This window comes from Rhinoderma darwinii, chromosome 7 (genome assembly GCF_050947455.1).
Source record: "Rhinoderma darwinii isolate aRhiDar2 chromosome 7, aRhiDar2.hap1, whole genome shotgun sequence".
NCBI lineage: Eukaryota > Metazoa > Chordata > Amphibia > Anura > Rhinodermatidae > Rhinoderma > Rhinoderma darwinii.
In genome coordinates this window covers 62,408,934-62,425,217 of record NC_134693.1, presented here as the reverse complement: position 1 = coordinate 62,425,217, position 16,284 = coordinate 62,408,934, and the positions used below count along the sequence as shown (strand labels likewise).

The window sequence follows — 16,284 nt, the reverse complement described above, 5'->3', positions numbered from 1 at the left end:
TCACGGAATTCCAGCGTGGTACTGTAATAGGATGCCACCGCTGTAACAAGTCAGATCATGAAATCTCTTTCCTCCTAGATATTCCACAATCATCTGTGAGTGGTATTATTGTAAAGTGGAAGCATTTAGGAACCACAGCCACTGTCATGAAGTGGCAGACAACATAAAGTTACAGAGCGGGTTCGCTGAGCGCTAAGGCACATAGTACATAAAAGTCACCAACATTCTGCTGACTCAATAACTGCAGAGTTCCAAACCTTATCTCGCATTAACATCCACACAAAAACTGTGCCCGGGAGATTCATGGCATGGGTTTCCATGGCCAAGCAGCTGCATGCAAGCATTACATCACCAAGCACAATGCCAAGCGTCAGATGGAATGGTGTAAAGCACGCCACCACTGGACAAATCACGCTTCTCTATCTTGAAGTCTGACGGAAGAGTCTGTGTTTGGCAAATGCCAGGAGAACGTTACCTGCCTGACTGCATTGTGCCAACTGTAAAGTTTAGTGAAGGAGGGATAATGCTATGGGGTTGATTTTCAGGCAATGGCCTACTGTATGCTTCCATCTTTGTGTTAACAGTTTGGGGAAGGCCCCTTTCTGCTCCAGCATGACTGTGCCCCAGTGCACAAAAAAAAGTCCTAAAGGCATGGTTTGGTGTGGAAGAACTTGACTGGCCCGGACTGAGCCCTGACCTCAACCCCATCGAACACCTTTGGGATGAACTAGAATGGAGATTGCGAGCCCGACCCTCTCCTCTAAACATCAGTATCTGACCTCACAAATGCTCTTTGTAATGAAAAATTCCCACAGACACACTCCAAAATCTTGTAGAAATTTTCCCAGAAGAGTGGAAGCTGTTTTATATGCAAAAGGGGGACCAATTCCATATTAATGCTTATGGATTTAGAATGGGATGTCACAAAAGCTTCTGTAGGTGTAATGGAAAGATGTCCCAATGAACTTTATAGCAAACCTATCGTCAGTAAGCTCCTGTGACCTAAACATTTGATCTGTTAACTCTGTAACAAGGGGCATAAGAAACTCTGCATCATAAAAATTGAGCTCTGATCTTTATAAAGATTATGAAATTATTCAGCACAGAATTTCAGACCTCAAAATGAAATAATGTTCAAAGTAGAAGGTATACAGTAACACATTTACTATAAAAGTAAATGTAAAATTAGTTCTATGAATACCTATAGTTAATTTTCAAAAGCGTCCCTTAATTTAAGTGGATGATCTTCCCTGCAGCAGGTCAGAATTTTCAGTAATTTACTTTTTATCTGTGGTGTAAGAATTTCTTACCCTTTTAAGAGGACTTAGAATACTACCAGCTTTACACTTTAGATTAAAGGGACACTTTTGCAAATATTTTTCTAATTCATCATTATAAAAGTGCAGATTTGTTTTATTTACACCAATGTTTTGATTGTATCCTGTATACTATTTCCTAGGGTAGTCCTTTGTGCACTGCACCCCCAGCCTCTCTGCATGGCAAAAGAGAGATGCTTTGCTGCCTAGTCAGCAGTCGGGTAAAGGAGATGAGTGATGACATCACCACTGATGTCATATTACAGGTCTCTGTATCACTTTTCACCCAGTAAGCAGCTTATCATCGAGGAGCTTCCCTCTGAATAGTGCATATAGTTATTGCTACTTCTCCAACGTAAGATTATCGAAATTTGGGTTATTTAAAAAAAACAAAAACGTCTGGTGGTGATCTAATAACTATGAATAAATATTTCAAATGTCATGACCATGGGATTATAGAGTTTGGCTCTGACCTACTGAAATTTCTTATGACTGTACTAATCCAAACTACGTCCCTTTACTATTTTCTCCTAACTCCCCCATCCCCTCAAATAATAACACAGAGACTTTAATTTAGAATGAAATGGCCCTAGCAGCCATTTTATTGACAAGCAAACAGGTCAATAATTAATAATCAATAAATACCAACTAAATAAAACAACTTAATCTTTCATGCAGATACACTAACATCATTCACGTCAAAAACATTCTCATTCATGTGAAAAACATTCAACCAGATGGAAAGGGAGGTCCTTGGAGCTAATAAAAAAATCTGGCACCATTCTGCCCATACCTCTATTTTGCCGCAGGCTTGGGGGCAGCGTGACCAACCGCAGATGGCTAAAATAACTCCTGCTCCTCGGGACACCACCCAAATCAGCCAGACCCCCACATAATGTATACATTTTAGAGGAACCACACCAATAATAAATCCCTCCCCCATAAATTTAACAGCAACACCAAGGACCCCCCAAACTCGCCAAAATGAGCATAACTTGACCACCTCAAGTATTCAAGTTCCCCACAAGTCACACTCAATGCCCTTCTGAATCCACAAGGTCCAAAGATAAATCCCCACCGCATTCAAATGCACACCATCCGCTAACCAAAAATTATTCAGGGCATCCTCAAAATTATAATGCCGAACAAACACTTCACCATTTCGAACCACAAGTGCCAACACAGACCGATTCACTTTGACCCTTGCCCTATTACGTCCAACCACAGAGCAACAGCCCACCACGTTCTACGAGGAACTATCTCTGACCACACTACAATTACCAAAGGAAAAAGCGAACAACTTGCAAAACAGCCTGACACCAAGGTCATTCCCTTCAACGTGCAGAACAAGTACGTCCAGTACCCTGTCCAACACCACATAACGGTGAATATCAGGAGGTACCCGTCCCCACACCATATCCCGAAAACCCAACAAGCGCAACACCGCCACCGTCCTCAGGAAACCAAGCTGTTTCCCGTCCGGGCATACATCCCCCCAATGGTCATAGGAGTGTCCAAGAATCCAGACCAGACACGGGAAAGGCCTGAAAGAGAAAACACAGTAAAATTAAAAACTGCAAAAATCACACAAACGACTAAAACTGCAAAAGAAAGTGGAAACAGAACAGTCTATGGACACCTCACTCAGCAACTGACCGAGACGAGGGTGAACATAAAAACGGAAATGCTGGGATTCCCATCTACGGATATGACGCGCTGCCTCCGGCCCCAGTCCCCATCCAACCGCCTCCGTAGCAGTGCCTATCTGAAAGAAATGCGGGGCAAAGATAGCCCCATCCAACCCAACAAACTCCAAACATCTACGGAAAACCACCGCAAACTGATAACGAAACAAAAATGACCCATCAACATGTTGCAAAAGAGGACCAACCCCAGCCATCCGGACAGCGCGATAAGCTCCCAGGGAGCGAACAGGGCACATTAAAGTCCCTGGAACTGCACCCAGATCCACCCTTTTGCCTCTCCCACTGTGATCCATCTTGGATCTCCGAATCCAAAGAACACCACTGTCTAAGAACACCACATCCTCCTCCAACAAACCACCTAACCGGAAACTACTGGGAGCAATCAACTTTCCAACCCTCAGAGTGCCAAAAAAGTCCACGAAAAAGCAAGCCGAAACAATGCTGCCTCGTAATGCGAATTACACACCACATCAACCACCTCACCCAGCCGCTCTAACAATGAAAAAGAAACAGGTCGACGCCTATCAGGCAACACACGACCCCGCCGGTAACCCCATTTAGGGCCTGGCCGACCAGAAAAATCCTTTCGTAACATCCCTAAGGCCCAGCAATTTGAAACCAAAGACCAGGGCTGACACAAAACGACACATTCCTCAGAAGAGCTAACAATGCCACCATCCGATCCTCATCCTTACTCACCCAATCTAGAACACTCAACAAAACCACCCACTCATGCCAAGCCGCCTCGTATGCAGTCCATGTCCCTGGAGCCAAAGACGAACAGATGAGCTGACTCGCCTCCCCCTCCACAGCCCAGATCCCACAACTGAGGAGGACATGCGATTTCCGTCGCTTCCGGGGCCAACAACCAGAAACCGATCCCACTGTAAGCAAGAGAAAGAGAATCGGCAATTTAATTTTTGACCCCCGGGATATGCACAGCAGTCACCCATGCATCAAATTACAGGCATAGGGGAACCAACTGCTGCAACAAACGAACAACAGGAGATAAAGACACCGACATATTGTTAATAGCCATCACCACCCCCACCACGTTGTCGCAATGAAAACAAACTTTCCTATCATGGAACCGCTCCCCCCATATTGTAATCGCCACCACGATGGGAAACAGCTCCAGAAGAGCAAGGCTACGCACCAAACCTTCCTCTTCCCAAGGCTGAGGCCACTGACCCACACACCATTGCCCCCTCACAGTATGCACCAAAACCTACACTCCCCGAGGCATCGGTGAACAAATCCCAGTTGCAACTATCCAGGGGCCATGATGAATGACTGACCGTTGTATTGTCAAAAAAATTCAGCCCACACCGCCAAATCATCACAGTGCTCCCGAGACAAACGCACAAAATGATGAGGAGCCCAAACCCCAGCCGTCGCTCTCGCCAAATGCCTACAGAAAACCCTCCCCATGGGCATAATCCGACAGGTAAAATTGTGCTTCCCCAAAAGGGACTGCAGGTCACGCAATGTAACCTTGTGTGAATGGCACATCTTGGCCACCAACTCCTTCAAACCCTCCAACTTCTCCTAGGGAAGCCGACATTCCATACCATCGGAACCAATGGTAATCCCAAGGAAAAACGAATCCGTACAGGGGCCCTCAGTTTACTCAGGGACCAGTGGGACCCCAAAGCGTCTAGTCACGCATTCCACCATCGAGAGAGGATTAGTGCACACCGAAGAACCCGTGGGGCCGACACAAATAAAATCATCCAAATAATGGATCCGTGATACAGCGCCTGCCACATCACAAATCACCCATTTTAAGAAAGCTGAAAGCTTTGAAATAAGCACACGAGATCGAACAACCCATTTGAAGGCACCTGTCTGCAAAATATGCCTCATCCCAGTAACAACCCAACAGTCATATAATCTCAGGATGTACTGGCAGGAGGCAAAATGCTGATTCCACGTAAGCTTTTCCATAAGTGTGCCCTTCCCATAGTAACGTACTCAGTCAACTGTCGTGTTAAAAGAACCCTTTGTATGTGACAGGTGATGAATGAGCCGAAATTTATTCGGCTCCTTCTTGGGGACCACACCCAGCGGAGAAACAACCAGGTCCAGAAAAGGAGGGGAAACGAATGGGCCCGCCATTCTCCCAAGAGCCATTTCCTTTCCCAGTTTTTCCGCCAAGACTGACGGGTGCTCCTGGGTAGATTTTAAGTTCCGAAGGGAAAAAGGGACTGGATGCGATGAGTCGGGAATACGAAAGCTGTTCCTAAATCCAGTCTCCAACAACAACACCCTAGCGCTATCCGGAAACCTATTTAGGTTATCTCACCAGAGTCACCCCCATGGCTACCAGAGCTGCACCCCTTTTCCTTCCCTTTTTTAAAACACAGAGACGAGCCGTGGGACACCCCCTCCCCGCAGACGGAACAAGAGTGTTTAAATTTACACCCTGCTGCGAACTTACAATGGTCCTCATTGAATTGCCAACATAAACCCAACTTCCTTCCCACACCTCTTGCTGACTGCCCTCCTGATCCATGCTGCCCAGCCTGGCCGGCTCCCCCGGCCTACCCTGGAAAGGACTGGCTGAAATGATCCGGGGCCATCACCCACAACCATAGGCTAATGTCTTCCTGACCCCACCGAATACTAGGACAAACTGCCTTCCTCTGTCTGAATTGCTCATCATACCTGAACCAAGTCTGTCCCCCATAAACCCTATAAGCTTCCCCTATGGCATACCCTATATAATCAACCTCCAAGTCTTTATTAGTCTGTTCTGACACCGCCACTCCCGTCTCCCGAACCGCTGGCTCAATACCCAAGGACTTGCCACCACCAGCTAGACACGTCAGCCCAGCTGATCCAACCCACGCTGGAACCGGCGTCGGCCCATACTCCAGAACCACCTGTTGACACCGCGCTAGCAGCACGCGTAAACCGCCCAACAACTCGTTCACACTCCTCCCATCCGCATGTCCCACACAATCCGCCTCAGGCCCTAAAAATAGCGGGAACAGAGTACGGGAAAGACAAAGAGTCACCGGGCTGCATCTTCTTCACCCGAGTTATCCAAGAGGCCTTGTGTGCCGAATCTTGTAGTCACGCATGGAGGGCAGCTCCCGCCACCCTCTGACCTTGCTGGAACCATAGCAGTCGTCCAGGCCTGACCTGCCCATCACTCTTCCCTCGCCGAGCCAGTGGGGCACTGCACGACGACCAACCTTTGCCTGCAGGAAGTCTGTTCACTGCCATCTTGTGAACAGGTGGGCCGCTTGACCAGAGCATTGCCAGGTTGGCCTGACGCAGCTTCGGGCAAAAAAAGGGACAGGTGCCAGGGGGTGTCCCCCGCAGCAAGGAGAGCAGACCCCGCTGGATCTGCCCGAGAGGAAGGATTCCTGCCATGCCGGGACCTGTGGCCCAAATCTGCAGGGTCCCTGGAGGGGCTCCTAACCCTGCGCCAGACCCTAGGTGTGGTGTTAGGGCTCCAGGCGAGTCCTCCTGGACCGGTGAAGGGACACGTCTAGACGGCCCCCAGCTACCCCCGCGGCTGTTGACGCATCTCCCGACCCCCCTTAGCCGAGAGGATTAGAGAAAAGGCCCAGCTCATTAATGTCACCCATCACACTCGGGAGACCAGAGAGACACGCCGAGGGGGATAGCACTGTATGGAGCAGAACAGCACACAACCGCTTCCCCTGCTCCCTTCGGTCAGACTGGCACTCAAACCAGAGCGCCTTCTGACCTCGCTCCTGTTCAACCACATTAACTCCTCCCTTTTACCTATAACCCCGGTCATGTGGCCTTCCCCTAGTCCTGTAGCCCGGGTCTGGCCATTCTACACAGAAGTCTCTCTAATCACCTATTTATACCCGGGACTGTAACGATAAAAAGAGGCATCCTCTACCTATAGAGGAATTTAGGTTTCTACACAGACATAGAAGGGGATTATTCACTGTAAGAGCAGTGAGACTATGGAACTCTTTGCAAGAGGAAGTTGTCATGCAGAATTCACTTAAAGAGTTCAAAAGGGGCTTGAATGCCTTTCATGTTATGGTTACTAGATTACTGAACATGGGTAACTAATCCTGAGATTTATTCTGATTTGATATTTGGAGTCAGGATGCAATTGTTCCCTAAGATGAAGAAAATTGGCTTTTACCTCATGTTTTTTTTTTGTTTTCCTCTGAATCAACATTGCAGGAAAAAGGCTGAACTGGATATGTCTTTTTTCAGTCTTACATACTATGTTACTATTATTACTACTGCTATTACTACTACTACCATGTCACTTCTTCTACCATTACTACTGCTTCAGTGTCACTACCACTGCTATCAGTACTACTTACATGATGTCACTACAACTGTTAAACCTCGGCCTATGATAGATACAAATGAATGCTTTAATTTTATTTCTGAATGAAGGCTTGCTAGACCACTACATGGAAATTCTTGAAAATAGGCAATTATTAGTAGACACATCCCACACAATATATTTCGAGCTACAAATGATAATTTAATGAAAATCTTAAAAAAATAACTTTCTGCACAGCAGTTATCCAACATGAAAACCAATATCTCGCAATAAAACGGTATGCAGACTTGAGTGGTTAAAGAAAGCCACTTTCTGATAATAGTGTCAGTGTAATACTTGTTTTAGGGCTCTTTCACACACAGAAAATTGTTTTAAACTCCACCAAAAAACACACTACTGTATTTCAAACGTAACATCGCTTTTTATGCCATTTTTAGTGGCGTTTTGGTGGCATTTTTTATTTAGTATAATTTTGTACATGCATTTTTTATGGCATTTTTGAAGTCCTATAGAGAAGCTTATGGAAACAACGCCATACCCAGAACATGCTGCGTTTTTAAAAAAATGCCACTGACCACAAAATTGCCTCAAAAACTCCACAAACCAAAACATAGTTATGTGTAGTGCATTTGATATTTTACTATAGACATTAATGTAACATCTGGCAAAAACGTTAAAAAAAAACAACAACAAAAAAGCGCCACGAAAAACATACAAAAACGCAGCAAAATGCTGTGTCTGAATTCAGCCTTAATGTTTACGTTTTAAACCTAGTTCTCTACTAAATTTAGCTATTTAGCTCTGCAAACTTGAAACTGCTGTAAATAAGTTGCACTGCAAATTATAATTGAATATTGTTTGTGTGGCATAGATAGGAGTACATGCAGTGGCGTAACTACCGCCGTAGCAGCAGTAGCGGCTGCTACGGGGCCCGCGGCATGAGGGGGCCCGTGTCGCCCGCTGACACGTGCCCCCACCATGGCCGGAGGCTCCGCTAGCAGCCTCTATGGCTGCTACAGCGGATCGCCACTGAACACTACGGCAGAGCAGGGGGGAATCTCCCCGCTCTGCCATTAAGCAAAAGACATGTATCCCCTATCCACAGGACAGGGGATACATGTGTGATCGCTGGCAGCGATAGGGAGAACGGGGGACTGAAAGTCCCCTGAAGTTCTCCATCACAAACCTCGGACTTCCGGGGTCTGTGTCGGCAGCTCCGTATAAATGAATGGAGCGCCGGTCCCGCTTGTGCGCATGCGTGACCAGCGCTCCATTCATTTCTACAGAGCTGCGCAGACGCCAGAAGTCAGAGGTTAGTCAAGAGAACTTCAGGGGACTTTCAGTCCCCCGTTCTCCCTATCGCTGCCAGCGATCACACATGTATCCCCTATCCTGTGGATAGGGGATACATGTCTTTTATTAGGACACACTGTAGGTCGCATTTTTTTGGGAGGGGGGACGCTGTATGGCGTTCCCTACAGGGGGGTGGCTGTATGGCGTTCCCTACAGGGACGACGACGCTGTATGGCGTTCCCTATGGGGGGGGGACACTGTATGGCGTTCCCTACAGAGGGGGGGGACGCTGTATGGCGTTCCCTACAGGGGGGGACGCTGTATGGCATTCCCTACAGGGGGGGACGCTGTATGGCGTTCCCTACAGAGGGGGGCGCTGTATGGCGCTCCCTACAGGGGGGGGCGCTGTATGGCGTTCCCTACAGGGGGGGACGACGCTGTATGGCGTTCCCTACAGGGGGGGGCTGTATGGTGTTCCCTACAGGGGGGGCTGTACGGCGTTCCCTACAGACCCCCCCTGTAGGGAACGCCATACAGACTCCCTGTAGGTAACGCCATACAGTCCCCCCTGTAGACAACGCCAGACAGCCCCCTCTGTAGGAAACGCCATACAGCCCCCTCTAGATAACGCCATACAGCCCCCTCTGTAGATAGCGCCATACAGCCCCCTCTGTAGATAGCGCCATACAGCCCCCTCTGTAGATAGCGCCATACAGCCCCCTCTGTAGGTAGCGCCATACAGTTCCCCTGTAGATAGCGCCATACAGTTCCCCTGTAGATAGCGCCATACAGCCCCCCTGTAGATAGCGCCATACAGCCCCCCTGTAGATAGCGCCATACAGCCCCCCTGTAGATAGCGCCATACAGCCCCCCTGTAGATAGCGCCATACAGCCCCCTCTGTAGATAGCGCCATACAGCCCCCTCTGTAGATATCTACAAAGGGGGCTGTATGGCGTTATCTACAGGGGGGCTGTATGGCGTTATCAAAAGGGGTGGTTTGTAAAAAAGGCACTATCTACAAGGGGGGGGGGGGGTTGTGTGACACCCAGGGGAGGGGGGGCCCCACAGTCAAAAGTTTGCTATGGGGCCCAGTCTTTCCTAGTTACGCCCCTGAGTACATGTACATCCTCTTTAATCTACAATTCTTTACATAGATGTAAAACCTGACCCTGGTACATCAGGCTTTCTCTCCTGGTTATGCATTTTGTGGTGGGGTAAGGGATTAAAATAACATAAAATTAATATCTATAGGTTTCATATTGATTTAACAGCTTACGTTCTATTTAATGTGTAGCTAAACGTTTGACAAACTTCTGACATGTCATAGTGCCATGTCAGAAGTTTGGATTGGTGGGGGTCCGAGCACGGAGACCCCCACCAATCGCTAGAACGAAGCAGCTGAAGAGTACGGGCTCATAGACTTTGTATTGAGTCCGTACACCGATAAATTTATTTATGGAAAAAGCCAAACAGAGACGAAGCGCCTGAGCGCTCACACGAGCGCTTCAGCTACTTCGTTCTAGCGATTGGTGGGGGTTTCACTGCTCGGACCCCCACCAATCCAAACTTCTGACATGTCATTATGACATGGCAGAAGTTTGTAAAACAATTAGCTATACTTTAAGTAAACACTTCTTAATTTTCTTCGTTGAGTTAACAATTTAGTTAGTTCATATAGAACAGGCAGGGGCAAAAAATATTCCAAGCAGCCAATGTACTTTCTACTCCGACATGTAGCATTAGTTGTTCTGTGTACAGTTTTTGAAGAAAATAAAATAGCATACATCCTCTAAATGTAAGAGGAAGAATCTATGTAACACCGTAACAGTGTCATGATTTAAAAGGCATTTCATTTACATGTTCAGTTCCATTACAATATAATACATGAATATAGAATCAGATTGCATCTGCCAGCAGTCATTTGTCACCCTACAAAACATTACCAGCACTGTTTTGTATACCTGACCTGACAATGTCTTCCAGAATATTCCAATCCTTTGCTTCTAATACATACCTTTATGGTAATTAGAGAACTGTTCCTCTTGAGATCTCGAAGGAAACCGATACAAACACAAGGAAAACATACAACTTCATGCAGATATTACCGTTGGTCGGCTTCGGACCCAGGACCCCAGTGCTGCAAGGCTTTTTACTTTTATTATTCAAAGTAGCTCAACATTCCTTGTGATGTTTGAAATTGGCTTGCAAACTAGAAAAGGTAGGGGACCTCTGGTGTAGGCAATGTATTTTATAATTCCCTATTACGGCTTGTTGACCTGATAGACCTGATAGAGGTAGGACCAATGTGACCCCTCTTTTATTTTTATAAGATTCATGGTCACCATAGTACATCTTATCATATGCAGTTCCAGCAATAGCATCCTTCCGCAGTCAGACTGTATCTGAAGGATCTGCAATAACCCCTTAGTGACCAGCCTATGTAATCCTTAATGACCAAGCAATAATTTTAGTTTTTCCATCGTCACATATAAAGAGCTAGAACTTTTTTATTTTTCCGACATAGCTGTATGATAACTTGTTTTTTGCAGTAAAAGTTGCATTTATTAATCGCACCATTTTAAGGATATATTCAGATGTAGCCAAGTTTATCTTGATTCTGATAACCTGCTGCAACGTGATATCACACAACAAAAGTCATTGAAAAGTCATTGAAAAAGTCAAGTTAAAGTTTCTTGTCACTGTGTATTTAATGTGTTAAAAGTCAAGATAAAAATGCTACTTCTGTAATTTATTGATTAACTTTTATGAACTTTTTTTTTTTTTGCGGGGAAAACCCCCCAGAAATGTCACCATTCTTATTTGCGTCTTAAAATTATGCAGTTTACCGTGTGCTATAAATAACATAATGCGTTTATTCAGTGGATCGTTATGATTACGGCAATATTAAATGTATATAGTTTTTTTTTAATGTTTTACTACTTTTGCACAATAAATACACTTTTTTTTAAAAGTATTTGTTTTTGTGTCGCTATATTCTAAGAAAAAGTGTGGTTGAACAGCAGCACACGTCTCCCAAATTTCAATCAACATATACTTTTATTGGTCAAATATCCAGTAAAAAATGGCAACGTTTCGACCCGTGACAAGGCTTGAGAAAGACCCTCCACTTGTCACGGGTCGAAACGTTACCATTTTTTACTGGATGTTTGACCAATAAAAGAATCTATTGATTGAAATTTGGGAGACGTGTGCTGCTGTTCAACCACGCTTTTTCTGAGGATTACATTACGTCAAACTGGGTTTGTCTGACCTTACAGCGTGACACCGCTCCTGATATCGGGATTTGTGCTGCTTCAAATACTTTATTTTTTGCCATATTCTAAGAGTCATAACTTTTTTATTTTTCTGCCGATGTAGCTGTATGAGGGCTTATTTCGCGGGATGACTTGTAGTCATTTTGGGGTACATGCGACTTTTTAATAGATTTTTATCGCTTTTTTTGGAAGGCAGGATCAACAGAAAACTGCAATTATGGCATTGTTTTTTTATTTATGTTTTACGGTGTTCACCGTGTGGATTAAATAAAGTAACAGTTTTAGAGTTACCCGAACTCTAACCCGTGTTATAGATGTGGCAATACCAAATATGTGTATCTTTTTTAGTTGTTTTTTTTTTCATAATAAAGTATTTTATATGGAGAAAAAGTGAGTTTTTCCATTTTTTTTTTTACTTGGGATTTTATATATATTAATAAATATATATATATATATATATATATATATATATATATATATATATATATATATAGAGCAGATGAACACAGAACTCCAACATACCTATATATTATGCCAGGTGCTCGTTACCAGGGGATGAATCAGTTCCCCAACTTTGAATGTAGTAAATCCATAGGACAGAGTAATGGCACCTTGGTGCCCTTACTCTGTCCCATGGTTTTATATATATATATATATATATATATATATATATATATATATATATATATATATATACATGTGTATGTATATATATATGTTTATTATAAACTTTATTTAAATATTTAAAACTTTTTATTGAAGTTCCACTATGGAATTTTACTCGCTTTTATAATGCACTGCAATCCTTCTATGTTGCATTGTATTATACATGTCAGTGTAAAACTGACAGACATTCTATTAGACAGGGCATAATAGGCATTCACTGAAGGCAAACCTGGAGGTATCGTAAGGCCCCCAGCTGCCATCAAAACAATCGCCATACCCACGATCACGTCGCGGGTATGCCAATGGACTGAGCGGGGGGAGCCCCCTCCCACTAAAACCACTTAGATGCCACGGTTGCTATTGACTGGTTGGATCAATGCTAATTTCAATCACCCTAGAGCCTAACCCTAGAGCAGGTGCCCGACTGTCTTATGTCATAGCCTCGCCTTTTCACGGCTCTGTGGCATAAGTACCCTTAATGACTGCCGTAAAAAGGCATATGTATGGTTATCAAGGGGTTAAAACCTGCCATGCACTAGGTATATTGAGGACATATCCTCTGTGACAGCAGCTTAATGAAACCTTCTTCTTGTCTAATACTGTTTTCTGAAATGTAACATAATTTTCAAATATTATTCTGAATTAGGTGCCAAATTAATACAGCTGAGTGGTATATTACCAAGATCTCTCAGACGCAAAGGGGAGAATCTGTGATCATGTGAGTGTAAGACATTCAGGTCGTATTGTGTAGGTTATTACTATCCCAGAGTCAGGTGAAAATAATTCAGTTCAGTCGTATTCAATGGTTATTATATAAACAAACTGAATACTGAAACATTACATTTATTTTATCAGTTTAAAACATAGTCCATAAACAATGCACAAAACAAGCTACCAAATAGGTGGTAAGTAAGGGTATATATTTTAATTCGAAGCAGGTAAATGCAGACAGCTTATCAATAGAATGATATATATTCTAAAGTCACTGACAACACGTGGGACGCCTACCAGATTTCCACACTGTTGTCAGGTGTGCTTTGAGTTGACTGACTCGACCATGTCAGCTCTTTTATTGTTCCTTAGGGTATATGCACACGGCAGCGTCCGATACGACTGAAATGACGGAGCTGTTTTCAGGAGAAAACAGCTTCGTAATTTCAGACGTAATTGCTCGTCCTCGCATTTTGCGAGGCGTCATTGACGGCCGTAATTTAAAGCTGTTCTTCATTGAATTCAATGAAAAACGGCTCAAATTACGTCCAAAGAAGTGTCCTGCACTTCTTTGATGAGGCAGTCATTTTACGCGTCGCCATTTGACAGCTGTCAAACGACGATGCGTAAATTACAGGTCGTCGGCACAGTACGTCGGCAAACCTATTCAAATGAATGGGCAGATGTTTGCCGACGTATTGGAGCCGTAATTTCAGGCGTAAATGGAGGCATAATACGCCTCGTTTACGCCTGAAAATAGGTCGTGTGAACCAAGCAGAGTTTCTAGGGGCAGTTTTGTGTTAAACGTATAAACAGATCAGTATTTGTATCCGATAGCCAACCACGGTACCTTGTTATCTTCCCCTTATCCTCAATATCACTTTTGTTATCAGTGGATAGAATTTTCAGTTTCTATCATTGCTTTGATAAGCTTTATGTATTCACCTGCATGTGATGAAAGTATATACCCCTCCTTCACACCTATTCGGTAGTTTGAGTTGTGCATTGTTTATGGACACTATGTTATATTTTGAAGTGATGAAATAAATATTACATTCATCAATAATTTATTGTATGCAATACTCCAATAATTAATTGTATCAATGTGGAGTGAACATCGCAAAAGCAAAGCAATCATCATAACGACAGTTTGTTCCATAATGTCTATAATAGTAGATATACAGTTAGTTTAGATAATGTCCTGTGGAAATACTTGAAACTGTAATAGTTTGTCTAATAAATGCTCTCTTACTTTGGGAAGACACTGATGAGATGGAGATTATAAAGCAGAGGACCCGCGGGATGCTGTAGATCTTCATTTCAATGGTAGAAAACACCTGGGCATAATACCTGTATATCATAGACAAAAGTATGTAAGTCAAATAATAATAATGGTAATATATTATAATTTAGTAATATAATACAGCAAATTATTAAACACAGGCTAAAGTAACTGACATGATATACGCCACTACCCCGGCGATCATAGTGATAAATGCATGTTTCACACTCACCTTGTTTGGGAGATGTACAGGAAATTTGGCTGAGGAGAACATTTCTAAGCTTATATAGTCCGGGAAATATTGCATCTTTGTCAGACTAGTAAAAAAAACAAAAAAGTGGAAAGAGGGTGGTGACTACTCACTTAATGAAAGTGAACTTTCCACAAGTGCTGGAAAATGTAGCAAAGTAACTAGAATTGAGCAATATGGTGAATCACTTCTAACAAGTCACCATCTGAAACATTTCAATAGTTTATTGATCTGAAAATTTGGATTCCCAGAGTTATAAAATGCTGATCAGGTGTAAAAAGTAATTGCCCTTTCTTAATTTATTCTACTTTTGCATATTGTTTCAAATCCACAGCCAAATTTTAATATAAGACTTACAGTTTTGTATGAAAAACTCTTAGTTACACAGTTAACTAATTACCAAATGTAATTGATAATTGGGTTCAATTAGATCAGGCACATTAGGCTGGGTTCTTCGCCCACGATGTGGGCAAAAATGCTATGGCAGGCGGTTTTATCGCAAACCGGTAGGTTTTCAAATTCTTTGTTAATGGTCATGCTTTTTTTTCTGGTAAAAGTGCTGTTTACCTGCAAAACCATGCGTTTAATAACAATCAATTTTAAAACCACACTTTGGAGCATTTATGGTCGCACCTCGGTTGTGCTTTGGCCGCTACATATAAACTCACCCTAAGGCTATTTGTACACATAGTGGTAATTTGCTGCATGGCCAAAAAGTGAGCAACAGGACCGCATTTGGTTTTACTGCAAATTACCATGGGTTTGCAATGCGGTTTTTGGCTGCACGTTTTGTATTGGTAAAACTTGTGGTTCTTGGTCACGCATAACACCACCGCTACAAGTACCGGCAGCTTTAGGTTATGCCCTTGATTTCTGTGAGGGTGAGTAACAGTTATGGAGTCAGAGGGTACGGTGGTATCTAGTGGGGATTTATTATTACCCACCTCCTGGTGACTTACTTGTCTTCTACTGTGAATACTTGGATGCTGTTGACTGATTCACTCAGGTCTTTGGCCTTTGCTTTACATTTTTACCTTGACTAATGCTGATGTTAGCAGGACATATGGTCCTTCTCATCTGTCAGACACCGGGCTGTGCACAGCACTTTGTACTGTGAGCCTGGGCTGAGTTCAATCGTAGGCGGATTAGTGGAGTTTTATTATGACTGCCACAAACCCTCCGCATCTAAGTCCTCTTCCTCCGGCATGTTGCTTATCTGCAAGGCTGCTTGGAATTGTGATACTGCCATCAGTTCATGACAAGCACGTTGTATTGTCTCAGGCTGTGCCTGGGATTGATCAATGTGATAAGTTGGCACTTGTTGGGGACCCAACCTTTGTCAATTGTTAAAATAAATGGTCATCTGGTGATAAAATTAACATCAACATCAACATCATGCTCTATAAAAGTTGTTCTAAGTGCATGTGATAAATGTGGCAAGCCCTTGGACTCATTTGAACACCTTTAGAAAAAACGTATCTCTGTCCCACTGG

General features: G+C 43.7%; 1 protein-coding gene across 1 annotated transcript in view; it reads right to left on the bottom strand.

Moving 5' to 3' along the window:
* The window catches only part of PRG4 (proteoglycan 4), a 73,153-nt gene extending 57,155 nt beyond the window's left edge, over positions 1-15,998 (bottom strand). The window contains 6 exon segments of the mRNA XM_075832489.1: positions 14,512-14,590; positions 14,593-14,609; positions 14,774-14,858; positions 15,547-15,664; positions 15,751-15,811; positions 15,968-15,998. Of these exon segments, the coding sequence (XP_075688604.1) occupies positions 14,512-14,590; positions 14,593-14,609; positions 14,774-14,858; positions 15,547-15,664; positions 15,751-15,811; positions 15,968-15,998 (391 nt within the window).
* Between the last annotated feature and the right edge of the window lie 286 nt (positions 15,999-16,284).